The sequence below is a fragment of the Heterodontus francisci genome, chromosome 6 (assembly GCF_036365525.1).
Source record: "Heterodontus francisci isolate sHetFra1 chromosome 6, sHetFra1.hap1, whole genome shotgun sequence".
Taxonomy (NCBI): domain Eukaryota; kingdom Metazoa; phylum Chordata; class Chondrichthyes; order Heterodontiformes; family Heterodontidae; genus Heterodontus; species Heterodontus francisci.
Window position 1 is genome coordinate 11579723 of NC_090376.1, and position 24074 is coordinate 11603796.

Here is a 24074-nt window from a genome sequence, read left to right on the forward strand (position 1 = left end):
TAAGAAGGAGATATTAGATAGGCTGTCTATATTTAAAACTGATAAAACACCAGGGCCAGATGAGATGCATCTAAGGATACTGAAGGAAGTGAGGATGGAAATTGTGGAGGCACTGGCCATAATTTTCCAGTCTACCTTATAGACTCAGGGGCAGGAGTTGGCAATGTGTCTGTACATAGACACCAGTGTCCATGTTAAAAGTTTTGAGGTCTGTGACTGGTAATTTCAGGAATGAGAAATTTCCCATTGTCTTTTCAGACCAGCCCAAATTTTTAAAAATCACAGCCGTCAGTTTCACAGCTGACAAGTGCTGGGAGCAGGAACTACGACTTCCGAACTCAGGACAAGTTCAGGTTTTTCCAGTGAGTTCCGATTTTTTTTTTGTCAAATGTCTGTGGTGCAACATGTTGGTGCCTATCCCTGCTCAGGGGTGGTGCGAGAGGACAGGAGAATTGCAAATGTTACATCCTTGTTCAAAAAAGTGTGTAAAGATAAGTCCAGCAACTACATGCCAGTCAGTTTAACTTCGTGGTGGGGAAACTTCTAGAAACAATAATTCGGGACAAAATTAATAGGCACATAGACAAATATAGATTAATTAAGGAAAGGCAGCACGGATTTGTTAAGGGAAAATTGTGTTTAACTAATTTGCTGGAGTTTTTTGAAGAGATAACAAAGAGGGTTGATGAAGGCAATGCTGTTGATGAGGAGTACACGGATTTCTAAAGGGTGTTCGATGAAGTGCCACACAACAAACTTGTGAACAAAGTTATAGCTCATGGAATAAAAGGGACAGTAGCAACATGGATATGAAGTTGGCTGAGTGATAGGAAACAGAGAGTAATGGTTAATGGATGTTTTTTGGACTAGAGGAAGGTTTGTAGTGTTAGGACCCTTGCTTTTCCTGATATATATTAATGACCTAGACCTTGGTGTACAGGGCACAATTTCAAAGTTTGCAGATGATACGAAACTTGGAAGCATTGTGAACTGTGAGGAGGATAGTATCGAACTTCAAAAGGACATCGACAAGTTGGTGGAATGGGCAGACATGTGGCAAAGAAATTTAATGCGGAGAAATGTGAAGTGATTCATTTTGATAGAATGATCTAAAGGGGGGATGTATATGTGCATAATTTGTTGAAGGTGGCAGGACAGGTTGAGAGAGTGATTAATAAAGCATACGGTATCCAAGGGTATATTAATAGGGGCATAGAGTACAAGAGCAAGGAGATTATGTTAAACTTGTATAAAACATTAGTTAGGCCTCAACTGGAGTATTGCGTCTTTAGGAAAGATGTGAAGGCATTGGAGAGAATATAGAAAAGATTCACAAGAATGCTTCCAGGGATGAGAAATTTAGGAAGATAGATTGGACTGTTTTCCTTGGAGAAAAGAAGGCTGAGAACGTGGTGGAGACAGATTCAATCGAGGCATTCAAAAGGGAATTAGACAGTTATCTGAAAAGCAAGAATGTGTGGGGTTACAGACAGAAGGTGCGGGAGCGGCACTAAGTGAATTGCTCATTCGGAGAGCAGGTGCAGACATGATGGGACGAATGGCCTCCTTCTGCACTGTAACAATTCTGTGATTCTGTGACAGTGGAAAATGCACCAAATAAAGTGTTAGAAGTCAAAATATTTGGAGTTGGAGTTATTTGGGGGTGGGTGGTTATGCCCTGATTCCGGCAGAGAATAAATTTGACTGTACTGCTCTTCAGACTGCCGGATATTATTTGTTTCCTTCAATAGGAGTAGAAGCAGGCTAGGATTATACCTACTGCTTCAGTTACTAACCTGTATTCCACTGCGCTATCAGTGTAATTGTTTTCATGTGACACCCTTATTATATTTGGGGCTATTTTGGAGTTGCCAACTCTCTAGAGACTATTGACTAGCTTCCAGTGGCTCTTAGGAACAGGAAATGGAGGAGGCTCTTCAACCCCTCAAGCCCATTCTGTCATTCAGTTAGATCCTCGCTGGTTCCATTTACCCATCTAGGTTCTGTAACCTTCCAACAACCCTTACCCAACAATAAATATTCACAGTTGGCACACTGCCAGTTAAGACCAGTGTTTCTAAGTCAGGCAATTCCCACAAGTCCAGTCCTTAATTGCTCATTTCCTGAAAGGCCTGGAATTTCCTCACCATAACCTCACTGGATGAGGCAGTGGAGGGGTTGCAATTGCACGAGCGGGTTTGCTCTGCCACACTTTCTGTAAAAGGACTTAGGATGGCAGAGCAGGGAAGCGACTCCGAGGGGGAAGCAAGGAGTTGTCTGGACAAAAGATCAGCCTACCATTAGGAACCATGGGCGGCGGAGCTCCTTCAGCTGCCGGGGTGCGTTGGTAATGACGGAGTGGGCGCCTGTGCACCACACCAAAGAGAAGAGCCACAACTCACTCACAACGTACAGGTTGGTGCTAATGTTTGCAGCCGCATACATCCTGTGGTGAAGAGAAATAAAGAGGTCACAAATGATTATCTTCTGTTGAAAAAGATTTATAGAAATAGGCATTGATTCACAGATGATTGTTTAAGCAATACTGAGGGGATATTTGGACGAGATAAGGCCCTCAGGGACCTGGGTTCAAAATCAGCCGAGACTGACGGGATATAAGTTTCCTTTGTCCACTGCCTGTGAGAGTGTCCCATGTGAGATCACTTCAGGCAGCCTGAACCCAGACTCAAAGGGGTAAGGCACCGAAAGAGGTAAATTTGGGTTTTCACGTCTCTCCTGCTGTTATGTAAAACTGTCCTTAATTTGTACTGCTTAAGTTACAACTTCATTGCAGTACCAGGAGGAGACAGCAAATTTGTGCACAGCAAGATTCCACGAACAGCAATATGATAATGACCAGATCACCTGCTTTACGAAATTGTAACAGGCTATTCAGCCCAACAGATCCATGCTGGTATTTGTGCGTAGTGTTGTTTGAGGGATAAATATTGGGCAGTAAACTGGGGAAAATTACCTGCTCTTCTAAATAGTGCAGTGGGATCTGGTCTGACCACCTGAGTGGGCAAACGTGACCTTGGCTTATAGTCTCATCTAAAAGACAACACCTCTGACAGTGCAGCACTCCCTTAGTGTCAGCCTTGACATTGCACTCAAGTCTCTGGAGTGAGACTTGAACCCACAATGCTCAATACTGCACGAGGGGTCCCATGGTCTTTGAGCCATTGATATGATCAGGTCCCCACTTTGTGCTAAGCAGACATTGCTGTTACAAGATAGAATTATAATACCCAGCACCATTGTACAGCTTTGAGCCTTCACGTGTGTGACTGGGGAACATGAGACAAGTAGTATATGTAACCACACACTGTCAACCAAACGATTCACAAGACAATCACATCATTTCAATACAACATCCTCAGTTGGAACTGGGTTAAATATTACTGCAAATGACCCAGCTTTATAAACAAGACCAAGTCAGTTCTTGTTTTTTTTGCTGTGACATGCTTTCAATTATAAAATCCTTGACACCTATTTTCTGCCCTTTCCTTCCCATCGCTGCTGAAAGTGCCAACTCCCTACTGGGTTACAATTCCACAGCATCAGCGACCCTCAGGCACCTTAGCCCAAGAGACCATTCACTGTGTCCATGTCTAGAAAGAGAATGGTCGTGAGCTATCCCACCATGGAGGGCTTCACAGTCAAGCCTGAACCTGAGCTCATCTGTGCCCTTGCACATTCTAGCACGAGTGACTAAATAGTAATCTATAACCATTGCTAAAAGAAAAAGGAAGGTTTGCATTTACATAACGCCTTTCATGACCTCAGGCCATCCCAAATAGCTTTGCAGTCAGTTCAGAACTTTTTTTTGAAGTAGGAAATGCAGCAGGCAATTTTAGTTCCCACAAACAGCAAAGTGATAATGACCACAATGGCATACTGGTATTGTCAGTGGACTAGTAACCCAGGGACCCAGGTATTGCTCTGGAGATGTGGGTTCGAATACCACCACAGCAGAAGGTGGAGTTTAAATTTAATTAATAAATCTGGAATTTAAAGCTAGTCTAATGGCCATGAAACCATTGTCGATTGTTGTAAAAACCCATCTGGTTCACTAATGTCCTTTAAGGAAGGAAGTCTGCTGTCCTTACCTGGTCTGGCCTACATGTGACTCCAGATCCACAGCAATGTGGTTGACTCTTGCATGCCCTTGAAATGGCCTAGCAAGCCACTCAGTTCAAGGGCAATTAGAGATGGGCAATAAATGCTGGCTTGGCCTGCGACGCCCACATCCCATGAAAGAATAAAGAAGAAAAAAAAAAATCTGTTTTTTTTTAGACATGTTGATTGCAGGATAAATATTGGCCGGGACAATAGACATGACTCCATCACCCTGCTTCGAAATAGCACCATGGGATCTTTTCCAAGAAGGTGGCTTACCACCACCTTCTCAAGGCAATTAGGGTTGGGAAACAAATGCTAGTCAGTGACGCCCACATCCCACGAACAAATAATTTAAAAAATCATCCATCAGAGATCAGGCAGGCTTAGCATCTCAACTGAAAGACAGCACCTCTGACTTTATAGCATTCCCTCAGTATTACACTAAGATGTCAGCCTGGATTTCATACTCAAGTCTCTGAGTGGCAGTTGAACCCACAACCTACAGATTGACTCAGAGGCAAGAATGCTACCCACTCAGCCAAAACCAATTAGCTAATGGCCAAAATATGCTTTAGATTCCCATTTGATGGTTTAAAGAAGGTGTTGTTGATAGCCCAATTGGTTAATGCAGTGCCAAAACTATGCATAGGCCTCAGGCTCAATTCCCAACCTACACTACAGTGTCAGCATAGATCATTTTATGCGTGTCTGAGGTGAGCTTTGCACCCACAATTTCCAGTATTGTCGCTGAGAGCACGCCCAACCTGGCCAAGCTTTGCTTGTTGTAAGACTGGACTGTCGAATGTATGGGGGGTGGTGGGGAGGAGAAATAGTTTTTCTAACGTTGATGATTTGGTCTCTTCCCAAAGGTCGGAGCAGGGAATACAAGAATAGAAGCCTCCTTCTAGTTGTCCTCATATGTTCCTGTTTCCCCGCAAAGAGTGCCTGAACCATACTGTACCTTTTAACAGCGTCTGAGCAATGCTCTTAAAGGTACAGACCCTGTTTAAACAGCTCCACCTTAGCAGTTATATATAACATTATGCTTCGGATCCCAGACTAACCATAAGCAATGCCACAGGATCGTTATATGAGAATGAAATGAGGACCCCTATATCTTGTGCACACCGTTAACTATGAGCATTCCTCTGTGGCAGAAAAATGGGTGGGATGAGGGGTCCTACATTCAAATACATGACAACCTCCTCCAGCCCTGCAACCCTCCAAAAGCTCTGCATTCCTCCAATCCTGGCCTCTTATGCATCCCCCACTTCTCTTGCCTCACCATTGTCAGCTACATAGGCCCGAAGCTCTGGAATTCCTTCCCTAAATCTCTACATCATTCCATATCACTCTCTTTCTTTAAGACACTCCTTAAGACCTACCTCTTTGGTCAAACTTCTGGTCATTTGTCCTAATGTTTGTTTAGCATGTTCACCTCTGACTCAGAAAGTTGTGGGTACCATTCCCGTTCCAGAGATTTGATCCCCATGCCTTGGCCAACATTTATCCCTCAACCAACATTGCTACAATAGATTATCTGGTCGTTATCGCATTGTTGTGTGTGGGAGCTTGCTGTGTACAAATTGGCTGCTGTGTGTTCCTACACTTCAAAAGTGCTTCATTGGCTATAAAGCTCTTTGCGATGTCCTGAGGTTGTAAAGGTCGCCATTTAAATGCAAATCCTTTTCTTTCTTTGACTGTCAATTTTTGTCTGATTACTCTGCTGTGAAACATCTTGGGAAGTTTTACTGCGGCGCAGTGGTTAGCACCACAGCCTCGCAGCTCCAGCGACCCGGGTTCAATTCTGGGTACTGCCTGTGCGGAGTTTGCAAGTTCTCCCTGTGTTTGCGTGGGTTTTCTCCGGGTGCTCCGGTTTCCTCCCACAGCCAAAGACTTGCAGGTTGATAGGTAAATTGGTCATCGTAAATTGCCCCTAGTGGGTGGTAGGGGAATTGAGGGAAGGTGGGGATGTGAGAGGGTAATGGGAGTAATGTAGGATCAGTATAAATGGGTGGTTGATGGTCGGCACAGACTCGGTGGGCCGAAGGGCCTGTTTCAGTGCTGTATCTCTAAATAAATAAAAGCTCTATATAAATGCAAGTTGCCGTCTACCTGATCTCTTTGCTGGAAATTTCACTGTAACGTATGTTGAGTTTGTCAATTTTGTCCAACTGCAACTCTTCGATGGGCTTCTTTCCTCCATGAATGTGCACAAATCCCGGCATCTCCTGCTGGACAATCGATCTCATAGCATTGGGCAGCCAGAGAATCTACAATGAAATATATGAAACATTTCGGGAATTTTAAGCTCATCAAGCTATGGTATTTTCCTCATTGCAGTATCAACTTCAAGCACTTTTTGGTCAGCTGCAGTATAGCTATGTGTAGAGTAATGGTCCATTTATCTTTGCCCCAGAAAATATATCTCAGTCTCAACCTCAAAAGCACTTGCATAGTGCCTTTCACATCCTTACATCATCACAAAGTGCTTCACAGCCAATGGATTACCTCTGACCCTTTGTCAATGTTGGTTTGTGGGCAAATGTAGCCAAGTCCCACAAACAACAAATGAGATACATGACTAGTCAATCTGGTTCTGATGAGCGAGACTAATTCCTGATTCAGTTTTGGTTTCCTTATTTAAGGAGGGACATACTTGCATTGGAAGCAGTTCAGACAAGGCTCACTAGGCTGATTCCTGGCGTGAGTGGTCTGTCTTATGAGGAAACGTTGAGCAGGTTGGGCCTATACGCATCAGAGTTTAGAAGATTGAGAGGTGATCTCATTGAAATGTATAAGATTCTGAGGGGGCTTCACAGGATAGATGCTAAGAGGATGTTTCCCCTTGAGGGGGGGGTTTCAAATTAAGGTCTCTCCCATTTAAGACGGAGAGGAGGAGGAATTTCTTCTCTCAGTGTCACTAATCTTCGGAATTCTCTTCCCCAGAGAGCAGTGGAGGCTGGGTCATTGAGAATATTCAAGGCTGAGCTAGACAGATTTTTGATCCACAAGAGAATCCAGGGTTATGGGGGGCAGGCAAGAAAGTGGAGTTAAGGCCACAATCAGATCAGCCATGATCTTATTGAATGGAGGAACAGGCTCGAGGGGCTGAATGGCCTACTCCTGATTCCATTATGTTCTTATGCACCTAGGATGAGGGGACTGTCCTCTCATTTGGGCTCGTAGGAGAGATTAAGTAGAGTAGGTCTAATATTCTCTAGAATTTAGAAGAATGAGAGGTGATCTCATTGAAGTATATAAAATTGACAGGATAGATGCTAGGAGGATGTTTCCCCTGGCTGGGGAGTCTAGATCTGGAGGCCACAGTCTCAGAATATGGAGTCAGCCATTTAGGACACAGATGAGGTGAAAGTTCTTCATCAAAGAGTTGTGAATCTTAGCAATTCTCTACCCTAGAGAGCTGTGGATGCTCATTGTATATTCAAGACAGAGATTTTTGGATACCAGGGAATTAAGGGATATGGGGAGTGGGCAGGAAAGTGGAGTTGAGGTAGGAGCACAGCCATGATCTTACTGAATGGTGCAGCAGGCTCGAGGGGCCATATGGCCTATTCTGGCTCCTATTTCTTATATTGGTTGAAGGATGAATGTTGCCCAGGGAACCAGCAGAACTCTCTTGCACTCTTCCTCAAATAGTCCTGTCGAATTTTTTATGTTCACCTAAATGAACAGACAAGGTCTCAACTGATAGACAGTGGAGCACTCACTCAATACTGGACTGAAGTATTAACCAAGTCAAACAGAAGGAAGAAAGAAAAGAGAGTGGTAGAGAGAGAGAGAGAAAGCAGCACAGAATGAAAGAAAAAGAGAAGATAGCATGAAAGGTTGAAACTTCCGTGCCAAAATATATACCAAAAATGGGGTGAATTTCCTCAGGGCTTCAACAAGTTCTGCTAAACCTCTGCCAAGGGAAGCTCTGAGGAAGTGCCTTGCCGTGTATCTCGGAAAGCCAGTGAGTGATAGTTCATTACCAGGCTCTCGTTGATACCAGAGTTCTGGATGGTTGTGACAGTCTGGTGAATGAAGCTGTTTCGGTATGGGTGCTTCTGCGGTGGCCTGAAAAGGTCAAAGATGACAACCTTTCTGTGGGTGTTTGCCAGGCTCAAGAGCTCACTAAACTTGCAAACTGCCTGTCGACTGGCATTCTGCTTGTCCTCACGTGACAACAGATGATTCGTTCCAAAGGGATTGTCCTGTTTGGAGAAACAAAGAGACAAAGTTAGAAATGAGGGGTCGGGTTTAACAGCACAGACATGGTAAAGTGCAAATATAGCAGCATTTCTACTCGGGCTGTTTCAGTATCCCTGACCTCTAACACCCCTGACCACGTACTAATCATTCTTCATCCAATCACATCAGGCTTGCATCACAGACAATTACCCCATCAGATTGTGTTAATTCTTGACTATCTGCACTCCCACAATAAAATAGCCAACATTTGCTTGCTCAATGGCTCAGCTGGTATATACACTGCTCTAGTGCGCAACTGATAACATACACTGAACCTCAACATTCACAGCAATACATCAAAGGCCCGTATTCTGCCATGCAAGAGGGAAACTTTTGGTTGCCATAGCCAATCTTTTAGTCAACTATGTGCACTTTCAACTCTCACCCCTGCAATGTGCCCACCTGGAGGAACCATTTCCCTGCATTCAGTTCTGCCAGTTCATCCCAGCTAAAGAAGGCAGCATTCATGGTCTTGTTTCTTGGAAACACCTCTTCAATATTGGTGGTCCTTCTCAACGTTTGATCGTGCATGAGGAATGGAACTCCATCCCAACTGTTAAACAATAAGAAAGGTCGTACATTGCGAATTGTGTTAGAACTGGAGACATGGAAATATGTCTTCTGCAAAAAATTACACCTCCATATTCCACACTTTTCATGTCTTCCTTATCTCTGCTGCAGGGGAAAGGGGACATTTTCTGTTTCAGGCAAACAGTGTCAACACCAATCACATCCAGGTCAGGGAGAACTCAGAGTTAGAAGATTGCAAGTTCAAGCCTCCAGGAGATGAACTCAAAATCTAGGCTAGCACCCCCAATGTGGTGACAAGAGAATGCTGCACTGTTGGAGGTGCTGTTTTTCTGGTGAGAAGTTAAACTGAGGGCCCGTATCCCCTCTCAGGTGTATGTCAGTGATCCCATGGCACTATTTTAATCAAGAGCAGGGGGGGAGTTTCACAGTTTTCCCTGACCAAAATTTATCCATCAACCAACACCACAAAAAACAAATTATCTGGTCATTACCATGTTAATGTTTGTGGGATCTTGGTGTGAGTACATTGGCTGCTGCATTTCCTACATTACAACAGTGATTACACTTCAAAAACTATTTCACTGGCTGTAAAATACTTAGGGACATCCTGAATTTGTGAATAGTGCTTAATAAATACAAGTTTCTTTCTTATAGGTTATTTTTAATTAAGAATTCACATGACAAATTTTATGAAATAGCTCTACTCACTAAGAATGCTTCAACCAGTATTAACAAGATATATTGTTTTGCATACAGCACAGATTGCACTTAAATGCATCCTTTTCACAATAAGATTTCTCATGCTCTCCTGATTGATTCATGAATCAAACTTTGTCTCTGATGCTTGTTACAATTTGAGCATTTCGCCAGCTCTCTATATGCATTCCCACCACTTTCCATACCTAGTCCCACATTCCCACCACTTTCCAAACCGAGTCCCACATTCACCCTTACATATGCCATCAATGGCAGTGATATGCCAAAGGGGTTATGTAATTCTTTGCCTTGAATGATTGTCTCTTCCAGCTGTATCATTCAGGCTAAAATTAACGCTTGGTGTTTATTTGCAAAATAATGAATTACACAGAAGGATATGATTGTGCAGCAAATAATCAGCAATGCAACATTTGAGTTACATGATATTTCATGTCTGGGAGGGAGTGTTAGTGGTGTTTTTCAGCAGGAAGGAAGGGGGTACAGGAAGTTGCAGTGGTACCCAGAAGTACTGGGTTTCTCACCACCCCCACTGCCCTCTCACCCCCCCCCCTCCCCCCCACCCCATGTTAAACATATTAAAAAGTGATCCAGATATGAGGATGGGTAGGAGGAGCATCCAACCTACAAATGCAAGCATGTAAATTGGGAATATATGATAACACTACACTGAGATGTCAGCCTGGATTGCATACTCAAGTCTCTGAAGCGGAACTTGAACCCACAACCTTCAGGCTAACTCAGAGGCAAGAGTGCTACCCACTAAGCTGATACTGGTTATGTACAGAAGCTACACTAAGACATTTTCCAATCTCCTCCAAATTAGTTAAATAGCTCTGACTGGAAAATCTTTGCACTCAGTTTCTCAATCCACGGGCCAGGCAGAACATTGGAATGGGAGGAGACCATTCAGCCCCTTGATCCTGTTGTGCCATACAATTAGATCATGGCTGATCTGTATCTTTACTCCATCTACCCACCTTGGTTCCATATCCATATAAAATCAAATCCCACTTCAGACACTTGAGTGTGAAATCCAGACTGATATCTTAGTGTATTATTGAGGGAGTGCTCCACTGTCAGAGGTGCTGGGTTTCAGCTGAGATACTAAAGCTGCCTGATCTCAGGAGGATGATTTATAGGGGAGACAAAGGTGTAGTGGTAATGTCACTAGATCCAGATGCCCAGGCTAACGACATGGTTTAAATCCCACCATGACAGCTAGTGGAATTTAAATTCCACTAATTAATTTTTAAAAATCTGGAATTGAAAGCTAGTCTCAGTAATAGGGCCATGCAACTATCATCAATTGTTGTGAAAACCCATCTGGTTTACTAACATCCTTTAGGGAAGGAAATCTGCTGTCCTTACCTGATCTGGCCTACATGTGACTCCAGACCCACAGCAATGTGGGTGACTCTTTATTGCCCTCTGAAATGGCCGAGCAAGGCATTCAGTTGTACCAAACCGCTACATTAAAGTCACTGGACTACAGCGGTTCAAGAAGGCAGCTCACCACAACCTTCTCAAGGGCAATTAGGGATGGGCAACAAATTCTGGCCTTGCTGGTGATGCCCACATCCCATAAAAGAATAAGAAAAAAGCCATAGGCTGTAGCAGCCCTCTAAAGTTTCAAAAGGAGTTCCAGTCATAGCAGCCATGCCACGCAACTCAGTTAAAATATACCAGTCCACATCCAGGCTTATGGCATCTAGCTTCTCATCTTGACAGGAGTGGGGAGAGGACAGGAGCTAACCACCCCACCCCCAAAAAGCAATTTCCAGGGAACCCGTGTAAGTCCTGCCAAAAATCCCACCTCTGATGGCAGTGTAATTTGGATTGGTATTCTGCCTCATGACCACCAGAAGCTCTCTCTCACCTGATGTGGATATTCAAGAGAATTACCCAAACTTACAGCACACAAACAGTCCATTCAGCCTAACAGGTCCACTAGGGGATATTATGCTCCACACGAGCCTCCTCCCACCTTACCTAATCTCACCCTATCAGAATAGGGCGGCACAGTGGCGCAGTGGTTAGCACCGCAGCCTCACAGCTCCAGCGACCCGGGTTGAATTCTGGGTACTGCCTGTGTGGAGTTTGCAAGTTCTCCCTGTGTCTGCGTGGGTTTTCGCCGGGTGCTCCGGTTTCCTCCCACCACCAAAGACTTGCAGGTTGATAGGTAAATTGGCCATTATAAATTGCCCCTAGTATAGGTAGGTGGTAGGGGAATATAGGAGCAGGTGGGGATGTGGTAGGAATATGGGATTAGTGTAGGATTAGTATAAATAGGTGGTTGATGGTCGGCACAGACTTGGTGGGCCGAAGGGCCTGTTTCAGTGCTGTATCTCTAAATAAATAAATAAATATCCTTCTGTTCCTTTCTCCCTCATATGTTCATCTGGCTTTCCGTTAACTACCTCTCTGCTATTCACATCAACCACTCCCCATGGTAGCGAGTTCCACATTCTCACCACTCTCTGTGAGTAAAGATGTTTCTCCTCAATTCCTTATTGGATTTCTAAGTGACTCTCATATTTATGGCCCTTAGTTTTGGACTCCTCCACATGCAGAAGCATGGTAAATAAATTTTAAAAGACAGTAATCTGTTGATGGCTTCTTTACTCTTCCACGTTATGCTGTACTCCAGCATTTCATAGTTCAAGCATTCCAGAAAAGTGTTAGGATGTAGGCTTTCTATTGTCTACAAGAACTGCTAAAGCATCTTCTCACCTGATGGTGACATCAGTCTCCAAACCATCTGCTCCGTGTTCTATAGTTTTCTCAAATGACATCAATGTGTTTTCTGGTGCTAGCTGTTTAATAATAAAAAGGATAAATTGGTATCAGTTGTACATTAACCCTACTGTCAGACACCAACTATACATTCTGCGGAGCTATCCATCGCCAAAGTTTTGTTTAAGAGGTCAGGGCGCTGTAAGCTCAAGGATTCTGAAATGAGAGCACAACTGGAATGGGCAAATCTCGAGGTCAAAGGACCATCACATGGGTCAGATCCAGATGGTGCCAGGAATCTTCCTTTTTTTTTAGCTCCAGTCATTTCCCAGTGGAGAGCATCATGGGCAGATTCCCCACTACCCCCCCCACAACTCCCGCCACCAAAATTGAATCAAGAGGTTGTGTAAGAAATTGCTCCCAAGCAATTCTGGCAATCCCACCACTTTTATGCCCTGAAAAGTCCACAATGAAACCCGTTGAGGCTCCAAACCTCAGCAGAAGAAAGATTCTGGAGGGGATCAATCACTTTACTGCACTGTTGAAGCTGATGACCTTTCGCAAGTCCTGCTCCTTTCCCTGGATTGGGTCTTGTCCTTCCAGTCGACATTCCCCAACCCTCCCGCTGTATTTGCCCGATGGGCACCCCTGCCTTAAGGGGTCTGAATTTAACATCAGGTCGGACACCTGAAGCTCCCTAGATCGGCGGCCCGGAGAGGAACAGACACCAAGGCAAAAGAGGCCTCTCCATGAGTCTGGAAACCTTGACAAGGTATCAGAAGGGTTGTGTTACCATAATCACACTTTGCCTCTTAAAGCCTTGATGATCAGACATTCTTTCCCTGCTCCTGAAAACTCCAAGTTGTTGCACTCGTGCACAGCTGACAAGTTCAATACGATGGTAAAAGTTAAGTATTGACAAAAATTCTAAACTTTGCTACAGGTAGAAAAAAGGACTGGAATTCCTATAGCACCGTTTATGACCATAGGTCATCCCAAAGCACATTATAGCCAATGAAGTACTTTTAAAGTGTAGTCACTGTTGTAAAAAGGAAACACAGCAGCCAATTTGAGCATAGCAAATTTCCACAAACAATGAGATAATGAGTGGAAAATCTGTTTCAGTGATCTTGGTTGAGGTACAAATGGAGGCCCTGCTCATCTTCAAATTGTGGCAGCAGGGTCTCTTGCGTTCATCTGAAAGGGCAAAAAATGGCCTCAGTTTAACGCCTTGCCCGAAAGACAGCACCTCAATCAGTACAACACCTACTCAGTTCTGCCTGGATTGTGGGCCCAAGTCTCTCAAAAGTGGGAATGAACCCACAACCTACGGCCTCAGAGGCAAGAGTGTGACTAACGAAGATGCACCTGACACCGTACAGGAAAGTACAGAGAGGCTTGTCGGAGGAGGGTGAGGACCCATCAGAAGATCTACGTACCATTGGTGCTCCTCTGTGTCCAATGATAGCTGGCTTTGGTCCCAGGGTCCCCTTCTCTTTGATGCAGGGAGAATACATACCGAGAGGCACCAAGTGGAGAAAAAGGAGAACAGCAAAGTACAGACCCAATATGATTGCTCTGGGAACTGAAATAGAAAAATTAATATTGAGTTGGCAACAGTGCTGATTGCAGTTTGAACTCTCACAGAATAATACAGCACAGAATGAGGCCAATTGACCCATCTAATTCCCTTTTGAAAGTTATTATCGACCCTGCTTCCACCAGCTTTTCAGGCACTGCATCTCAGATCATAACTCACTGTGCAAAAGAATTCATCCTCATCTCCCCCCCTTGTTCTGTTGCTAATTACCTTAAATCTGTGTCATCTGGTTACTGACTCTCTGCCACTGGAAATAGTTTCTCTTTCTGATAAGGAACACTTCTATCAAATCTCCCTTAACCTTGTCTGCTCCAAGAAGAACAAGCCCAGTTTATCTAGTAGAGGAAAGGTTAAACGTATACTCATTTCAGTTTAGAGGAATGAGAGGTGACCTTATTCAAACATTTTTTAAAGTCTTTCATAGGATGTGGGTGTCACTGGCAAGGCCAGCATTTGCTGCCCATCCCTAATTGCCCTTGACAACTGAGTGGCTTGCGAGACCATTTCAAAGGACAGTTAAGAGTCAATCACATTGCTGGGTCTGGAGTCGCATGTAGGCCAGACCACATAAGGATGGCAGATTTCCTTCCCTAAAGAACATTAATGAACCAGATGGATTTTTATGATATTGAAAATAGCTTCATGGCTATTGAGACTAGTTTTCAATTCCAGATTTTTATTAGTTAATTGAATTTAAATTCCACCAGCTGCCACGTTGGGATTTGCACGAATGTCCCGAACGCATTAGCCTGGTCCTCTAGACTACTAGTTCAGTGACATTACCACTACGCCACATCTCCCCATAAGACAAATAAAATTCTGAGGGGGCTTTTCTGGGTGATGTTGAGAGGCTGTTTCCCCTCATAAGAGAATCTAGAACATGCGGCACAGTTCTCAAATTGTCCTGCCCTCTTTAAGGAGTTGTGTACTCACACCCAGAGGTCTTTCTGTTCCTCTGAAAACTGTACCATTTAGTTTATATTCCAATAGAAAAATTGCCATACCTCTTGAATAGGCCATGCATTTTCTGTCTACAAATCTTATTTAACTGTTGTACAACGGTCCCAGCACTATTACATCTGCCTTGCAGACATCCAGTTTAAAAACAAGGGGTCTCCCATTTAAGGCGGAGTTGTGGAGGAATTTCTTCTCTCAGAGGGTCATTAATCTTTGGAATTCCCTTCCTCAGAGAGGAGTGGAGACTGGGTCATATATTCAATATTCAAGGTTGAGTTAGACAGATTTTTGATCTACAAGAGAGTCAAGGGCTAGTAACATTTGTGCCGCACAAGTGCCAGACAATGACCATCTCCAACAAGACAGAATCTAACCATCTCCTCTCGACATTCAATGGCATTATGATCGCTGAATCCCCCGCTATCAACACCCTGGGGGTTACCATTGACCAGAAACAGAACTGGAGTAACCATATAAATACCGTGGCTACAAGAGCAGGTCAGAGGCGAGAAATCCCACGGCGTGTAACACACCTCCTGACTTCCCAATGTCTGTCCGCCATCTACAAGGCACAAGTCAGGAGTGTGATGGAATACACTTCATTTGCCTGGATGGGTGCAGCTCCAACAACACTCAAGAAGTTCGACACCATCCAGGACAAAGCAGCCCACTTGATTGGCACCCCATGCACAAACATTCACTCTCTCCACCATTGACGCACAGTGGCGGCAATGTGTACCATCTACAAGATGCACTGCAGCAATGCACCAAGGCTCCTTAGACAGCACCTTTCAAACCCGTGACCTCTTCCAACTAGAAGGACAATGGCAGCAGATACATGGGAACACCACCACCTGCAAGTTCGCCTCCAAGTCACACACTATCCTGACTTGGAACTATATCGCCATTCCTTCACTGTTGCTGGGTCAAAATCCTGGAATTCCCTTTCTAACAGCACTGTGGGTGTACCTACCCCACATGGACTGCAGCAGTTCAAGAAGGCAGCTCACCCCCACCTTCTCAAGGGCAATTAGGGATGGGCAATAAATGTTGGCCCAGCCAGCATCACCCATATCCCATGAATGAATAAAAGAAAGGGTTATGGGGGGACAGCAGGAAAGTGTAGTTAAGACCACAATCAGATCAACCTTGATCTTATTGAATGGTGGAGTAGGCTTGAGGGGTCGAATGGCCTTCTCCTGTTCCTGTTTCTTATGATCTTATGATCCCTCCATATAACTGAAGTTGTTCATCCCTGATACCATTCTAGAAAACCTCAAACCTGCATCCTCTCTAAGACCTGAAGGCTAATGGTATGTTAACCTTTATCGTAAGAGGATTTCAGTACAGGAGTAGTGAAGTCTTCAATTGTGTAGAACCTTGGTTAGACTGCATCTGGAGTACTGTGTGCAGTTTTAGACTCATAGAGTCAGAGAGAGATACAGCACTGAAACAGGCCCTTCGGCCCACCGAGTCTGTGCTGACCAACAACCACCCATTTATACTAATCCTACATGAATCCCATATTCCTACCACATCCCCACCATTCTCCTACCACCTACCTACACTAGGGGCAATTTACAATGGCCAATTTACCTATCAACCTGCAAGTCTTTGGCTGTGGGAGGAAACCGGAGCACCCAGCGGAAACCCACGCGGTCACAGGGAGAACTTACAAACTCCGCACAGGCATTATCCAGAACCAATCCCCTTACCTTAGGAAGGATATTATTGCTATAGAGGGAGTGCAACGAAGGTTCACCAGACTTGTTCCCGGGATGGCGGGACTGTCCTATGAAGAGAGATTGGGGAAACTGGGCCTGGATTCTCTAGAGTTTCGAAGAATGAGAGGTGATCTAATTGAAACCTACAAAATACTTAAAGGGATAGACAGGGTAGATGCAGCTAAGATGTTTCCCCTGGTTGGGGAATCTAGAACCAGGGGACACATTTTCAAAATAAGGGGGAAGTCACTTAGGACAGAGATGAGGAGAGATTTCTTTACTCAGAGGGTTGTGTATCTTTGTAATTCTCTACCCCAGGGAGTGGAAGCTCAATCATTGAGCATGTTTAAAGTAGAGATTGACAGATTTCTAAATACCATGGCATAAAGGGATATGGGGATAGTGGGAAAAAGGCATTGAAGTGGATGATCAGCCATAATCGTACGAAATGGCAGAGCAGGCTCGATGGGCTGAATGGCCTACTCCTGCTCCTATGTTCTTATTGACATCTTTCCTAAAGCATGGAGCCCAGAACTGACCACAATACTCCAGCTGAGGCCTAACCAGTGATTTATAAAGGTTTACCATAACCTCCTTGATTTTGTGCTCCATGCCTCGGTTTACAAAGCTAAGGATCCCGTACACCTTTTTAACAGGCTTCTCAACTTGTCCTGCCATCTTTAAAGATTGGTGTACTCACACCCACAGGTTTTTCTGTTCCTCTGAAAACTGTACCATTTAGTTTATGTTCCAATAGAAAAATTGCCATATCTTGTGAATAGGCCATGCACTTTCTGTCTACAAAGCTTAATTAACGTTGTACAATGGTCCCAGCACTATTACATCTGCCTTGCAGTCAGCCAGATAAATCCCACACTTCAGAAATCCAGCAGTGCTGATATATATACAGAGGTGCACTAATAAAAATAGATTTGCATTTATCAAGTGCATTGTAACATCTCTTAGAAATGTCTCATAGCACCTCATGGGCAGGGAATTGCTTTGAAGTGAGCTGAGTGATTATTATAAATGAATATTGGCCAGAGCAACTCTTCCGATAGTGCTAGGGGAACATTAACATCCACTTGATCTGACTGACAAAACAGTGCCCTTGTTTAATGTCTCAACTGAAGGGCAGCAAGCTTAACAATACCACATCCCCTTCACACTGCACTGAAGTATTAATGTAGACCACGTGCTCACTGATGGAATTATCAGAATTGATGGGGTGATCAGTTCATTTACTTGCACCAAATCCTGTTCAGCTATCAGCCTGTGTTCACTAACTTACAATGGCCCCGGATCTAGCGACGCCTCGATTTTTAAAATTCTCATCTTTGTGTTCAAATCCCTCTATATCCTCGTACTCTCTCTGCAACCTTCCCAACTCTACAACCCTCCAAGATCTCTGCATTCCTCCAATTCTGGCCTCTTGCACGTTCCCTGATTTCCATCGCCCTAGTGGTCATGCTTTCAGTTGCCTGGGCCCTAAGCTCTGGAATTCCCTTCCTCAACCTTTCTGTCCCTATCTTCTCATCTCAGATACTCCTTAAAACCTACCAGGTTGACCAGGCTTTTGACCACCTGTCCTAATGTCTCCCTATATGCCTCGGTGTCAAATTTTGTTTGATAATCGCTCTTGTGAAGCACCCTGGGAGATTTTACTCTGTTAGAGGTGCTACATAAGTGCAAGTTGTTGTTGCATTTTTGTAACCTCTCTACTTTCCAACTTGTCCCTTGGCCTCCACAACTGCAGTCTATGACAAATCAACAAGGAATGTTCTTTATTTATGAAGGGAGTGCTTTTGAGAAGATATCAGGACAGTTCCCTATATCAGAAAATTAAAATTCCATCTTATCAATGTATTTCATCATTGGATGGGTGTGGAAGTGTACAGGTTACGGGATAGCTTTATCAGTTGCTGCACAGGCAAGTTAAGAACAAAGGAACAGGAGGAGGTCACTCTGCCCCTTGAGCTTGCTCTGTTATTCAATTAGATTATGGCTAGTCTCCATATCCCTTACCATTCAGAAATCTACCAAGCTCAAATTTGAAAACTTTTGGGGCAATGAATTCCAGATTCCTACTACCCTGGGCAGTTTCCACAAAATGTGGGTGATCCACAGAGCTAGTTTAAACTCGTGTGGGTGGCAGTGGGTGGGGGTGGGCAGAGCCCCAAGTTGAAACACTACCCAATGTTTCTAGACTAGCAACTTAAGTGAATTAATGAATCTGGCAAATTGTGGGCTGGATTGCTATAAAAACTGACTAGTACCCTTCAGGGAGGAAACCTTCTGTCCTTACCCTGTCTGATATACATGACTCCAGTCTCATTCCACAAGGTTCATGTTTAATGCCAACAACAACTTGCATTTATATAGAGTTAACTATAATGTTACTTGTTCCTTTGGTGTGATTTGACGCACAGGACTACAAGTAATCTCCCAACAAAGTGTGGGTTTTATTATAACTGAACTGGAACATATATATACAAATAGTTATTGCACGAGTTAGATTTAAACATCTCTCATGCTGCCAGGCTCCACCCACAACTGCCTGGTCATGTGTGACATGACATCACTTCTTATGATGATCTTCACTTGCAGTTCTTAAGGTCGTCCCTTCTTAAGGTCATCCCACAACAGTAACGTTCCAGGTAAAGGACCACTATGACAGAGCTTAGGCCCTAATAGGTTGAAGGCAGTGTCGTAAAGTCATAGAGTCATTTACGGCGCAGAAGGAGGCCATTCGGCCCATCGAATCCATGCCGGCTCTCCATGGAGCTATTCAGTCAGTCCCACTCCCTTGCTTGATTTCCGTAGTCCTACAAGGCTATTTCCTTCAAGTGGCCATCCAATTTCCTTTTGAAGTCATTGAAGACAGTAGCGGAGCTGAAGGTAGTCAGGGATGTACAAGAGTCCAGGATTGGAGGAGTGTAGATTTCTCAATGATTGCAGGGCTGGAGGAGGTTACAAAGATAATGAGGGGGCGAGGCTGTGGAAGGATTTGAACATGGGGAATTTTAGAATCCAGGTGTTCCAGAAGCCAATGTGATGGGTGAACCCTGTGAAATGGCCTAGCCAGCCAGTTATTTGTAAAAGCAATTACTCAGGAAGATTCTTCTCAAAATAGCGAGGGTTGGGCAACAAATTTAACCATATCAACATTGACCACATCATGAGCCCATAAAAAAAGTTTGCATGTCAATAGGTAGTGATGTCAGAAAATCAGATCTGTACCAGAATTATCCTATAAAACCTCACCCTTCCGTGAGTCAAATAATGCAAGGTATTCTCTCCCTCTGACAACAATTATATAGCTCTCCTGACATTGCCTAACATTCCGGAACAGTTACAACAGGGGTGAGGTGAACACTGAGCAGGGAAGGAATAGTATAAAGGGGAAGAAACTAATGTAATGGTTGAGAAGAGGGACTTATAGGTGAGGTACTGTGGTTTTTAGAGCAGAATTCCAGAGGGCAGACTTGTAGTGGCACAGAATTTGCTAGAATTTATAAAAAGCAGAAAAGATCCACAGTTAGACCACATGTGGAGTTTTGGTCTGTATATTATAAAAAGGATCTAGAGACACTGGAGAAGGTGCAAAAAAAGATTTACAAGAATAATACCAGAACTAAGAGGTTACGACTATCAAGACACATTGAACAAGCTAGGGCTCTTTTCATTATAAAAGAGAAGATTGAGGGGTGACCTGATAGAAGTCTGTAAAATTATAAAAGGTTTTGATGAAGTAGACGTAGAGAAAATGTTTCCATTTGTGGGCCGGACCATACCTAGGGGCCATAAATATAGAATAGTCACTAACAAATCCAATAGGAATTCAAGAAGAACATCATTAACCAGAGGGTAGTTATAATATGGAATTACTCAAGGAGTAGTTGAGTCGAATAGCATAGGCTTGAATCTGTTGTGTGTGTACACCTCTAAGGGTTGTGGCTACAAGATCATGTTAGTCATGTAAGAGCTATGATGTAACACACCACGTGATTCTGAGTGTTCGGCAGTCTTGAAGATTCACCTGTACAGTGACCATCTCATGTAATTGCTGCTCTCTCAGTAATCAATAAAGAACCCACAATATTGTGCTACTGCTCCGATCTTGAGTGATCAGTCTTTGTGTACCGTCTATACAAACACGGAGGATCAAGGATCATGCAACAGTCTGGACCATTGGGATGAATGCTCTGTATCTGTGATATACTTTGTAAAACACAACTACATGCCATTCAGCCCAACTAGTCTATGCTGACCGAGCCTCCTCCCATTCTACTTCATCTCACCCTATTAGCAGATCCTTCTACTCCTTTCTTCCTCATGTGTTTATCCAGCTTCCTCTTAAAGGCATCGATGCTATCAACCTCAACCACTCCATGTGGTAGTATGTTCGACAATCTAACCACTGTCTCCAATGGTGTGGCAGGTGTAGCGAGTAAAAGGAGTTTGCAGCATTTTAACTCAACTTCCAAAACACTAAATGGTGCCTGCAATTCACCACCAATTAGTATGAATCTTGTTCATTCATTCTCAGGATGTGGGCAAGGCCCAACATTTATTGCCCATCCTAGTTGCCCTGGGACGGTGGTGGTGAGCCTTCATCTTGAACCACTGCAATGGTCTAATACAGCTGAATGTCTTGCTTCATTGAGCAGCTAAGAATCAATCATTTTAGTATGGGACTGGAGTCACATATAGGTCAGACTGGGTAAGGACAGCAGGTTTCCTTCTCCAAAGAACATTAGAAAATCCATTGGGCTTCTGACGGCTTCATAGAAACAATTATTGATTCTAGTCTTTTTAAACTGAATTCAAATTCTCAAACTGCCCTAGTGGGATTTGAACTCACACTCTCTGGATTATTAGTCCAGGCCTATCGATTGGTAATCCAATAACATAACCAATACACTACCATAACCATACGTCGAGAAGAAGCAAGGTTTTCAGATTGGTAGACGCAACAGAAGGAAGTCCACAACCACAAGAACCCAAGCCTTTGTGGGCTTCATGGTGTTAAACTGATCTATAAAAACCCAGCAGTGAATTAAAATGGATTGGGCTGCTTGGAGCCATGATCCCTCTCTGGGTGATCGACAGAAAGCATTGCCTGGGCGGAGCATGGAGCTGGATCACTCATCGGTAACAGAACCCACTGAGCTTCTACTCTACAGGGAGTTAGCAGCCAGTCAATTATTTTCCCCTAGAAAGGAAATTCTGCCCCTTTTTTTATTTGTTCATGGGATTCGGGCATCACTGGCAATGTCAGCATTTATTGCCCATCCCGAATTTAGAAGATGGCGGTGAGCTGCCTTCTTGAACCGCTGCAGTCCATGTGTGGTAGGTACACCCACAGTGCTGTTAGGAAGGGAGTTCCAGGATTTTGACCCAGCGACAGTGAAGGAACGGCGATATAGTTCCAAGTCAGGATGGTGTGATGCTTGGAGGGGAACTTGCAGGTGATGGTGTTCCCTTGTGTCTGCTGCCCTTGAATTTTAAAATGGTAGAAGTCGTATGTTTCGAAGGTGCTGTCGAAGGAGCCTTGGTGCATTGCTGCAGTGCATCTTGTAGATGGTACATACTGCTGCCACTGTGCGTCGGTGGTGGAGGGAGTGAATGTTTGTGGATGGGGTGTCAATCAAGCGGGCTGCTTCGTCCTGGATGGTGTCAAGCTTCTTGAGTGTTGTTGGAGCTGCACCCATCCAAGCAAGTGGAGAGCATTCTATCACACTCCTGACTTGTGCCTTGTCGATGGTGGACAGGCTTTGGGGAGTCAGGAGGTGAGTTACTTGCCACAGGATTCCTAGCCTCTGACCTGCTCTTGTAGACACGGTATTTATATGGCTACTCCAGTTCAGTTTCTGATCAATGGTAACCCCCATGAGGTTGATGGTCGGGGATTCAGCAACGGTAATTCCATTGAATGTCAAAGGGAGATGGTCACCGTTCATATGTGACCCAGCCAATAAGTAAGAACTTGTATTTATATAGCGACTTTCACAACCTCAGGATTTCCGAAAGGTTTTTACGGCCAATGAAGTACTTTTGAAGTGTAGTCACTGCTGTAAGGTAGGAAGCATGGCCAATTTGCATCTAGCAAGTTCCCACAAACCTTGGAATATGATAATGACCAGATAATCTGTTTTATTGATGCCAGTTGAGGGATAAATGTTGGCCAGGAAACTGGGGACAATCGCTCACTCTTCTTCAAACTAGTTATGGGATCTGCCCACCTGAGAGGGGCAGGCGACGCCTTGAGTTAACATCTCATCCGAAAGACAGCACGTCCAACAATGTAGCACTCCCTCCGTACTGCACTGGAGTGTCATTTTTGTGCTCAAATCTTTGGAATTGAACTGGAACCCACAGTATTCTGACTCAGAGGTGTAAGTACTTCCCACTGAGCAATGGCTGACACAGTTACCGTTGAAATGTTGAAAACTCAGAGACAAAATTAACAGTAGAAAAATTCTGACGCACCTTGAGGCATGAATTGCGAAACGGAAATTTGCTAACATAGTTTCCAACAACAACGTGGTTTGAATGGGAGCTCTATTTGCCTTGGTGTGCGACTGCATCGTCCAGTTAGCCCTGTTAATTAGGCTTTGACCACGAAGAGTATTTGCTCGTAGCTACCAGAATAGAAAAAGCAGCTTTTGTTTTGTTAATTATCCTACAAGCTTCTGTTTTCAAACAAAAGATCATTTCTGTTTTGTTTGCAGAAATGCGAGCTGCTTCAAACAGATTTGCATCTGGTCCTTTTTCCAACATGCTCCCTTTCTTTACCAGACAGCACCACTTATAAAACAAATACAAGTTTTCAAGAATATAGGGTAGCACATTCACCTCAGAGTCGATGAAGGTCATAAAGTTCAAGTCCCACTCCAGAGATTTGATCACGTAATCCAGGCTGACACTCCCCCAGTGCAGTACTGAAAGAGTGCTGCACTGTCGGAGGTGTCGCTTTTCAGACGAGACATTAAACTATGGTTCTGTCAGCCCTCTCAGGAGCGTTCTCCCCAGTGTCCGGGCTGATATTTATCCCTCAGCCAGTATCCATAAAACAGTTTATCCAGTCATTATCTCTTCCTTCTTGTAGGAGTTTGTTGTGTGTAAACTGGCTGCCATGTTTCCTGCAGTCCAACAGTGACTACACTTCAAAAGCACTACATTGGCTGGTAAGCACTTTGGGATATTCTGAGGTTGTGGAAGGTGCTATACAAATGCAATATAATCTCTTTCTGAAAAGTGGTTTCCTGATGAGAGAAACCAAGTAAAAACTTGGATATAACTACCCGCAGCAGAGAGAGAGACCAGAGCAAGAGGCCTCTCAGATACTGTACAGCTGTTGTGTTGAGAGGCTTATGTCAGTTTCTGGGGAGCTCTGATATTAGAGGACGAACAGAAGGTACAAATCACCAGAC

At 44.0% G+C, this 24074-nt stretch overlaps 1 protein-coding gene across 8 annotated transcripts in view; it reads right to left on the reverse strand.

The window, feature by feature from the left end:
* gdpd4a (glycerophosphodiester phosphodiesterase domain containing 4a) overlaps nt 1-24074 on the reverse strand; it is a 69336-nt gene that overhangs the window by 4822 nt on the left and 40440 nt on the right. For all 8 annotated transcript variants that reach the window (XM_068032775.1, XM_068032774.1, XM_068032772.1 and 5 more), the window contains 6 exons: nt 13797-13942; nt 12355-12437; nt 8779-8929; nt 8118-8339; nt 6238-6395; nt 2299-2446 (listed from right to left, as the gene is read on the reverse strand). In XM_068032775.1, coding sequence (XP_067888876.1) covers nt 2299-2446; nt 6238-6395; nt 8118-8339; nt 8779-8929; nt 12355-12437; nt 13797-13942 — 908 coding nt within the window. The remainder of the gene's footprint in view (nt 1-2298; nt 2447-6237; nt 6396-8117; nt 8340-8778; nt 8930-12354; nt 12438-13796; nt 13943-24074) is intronic.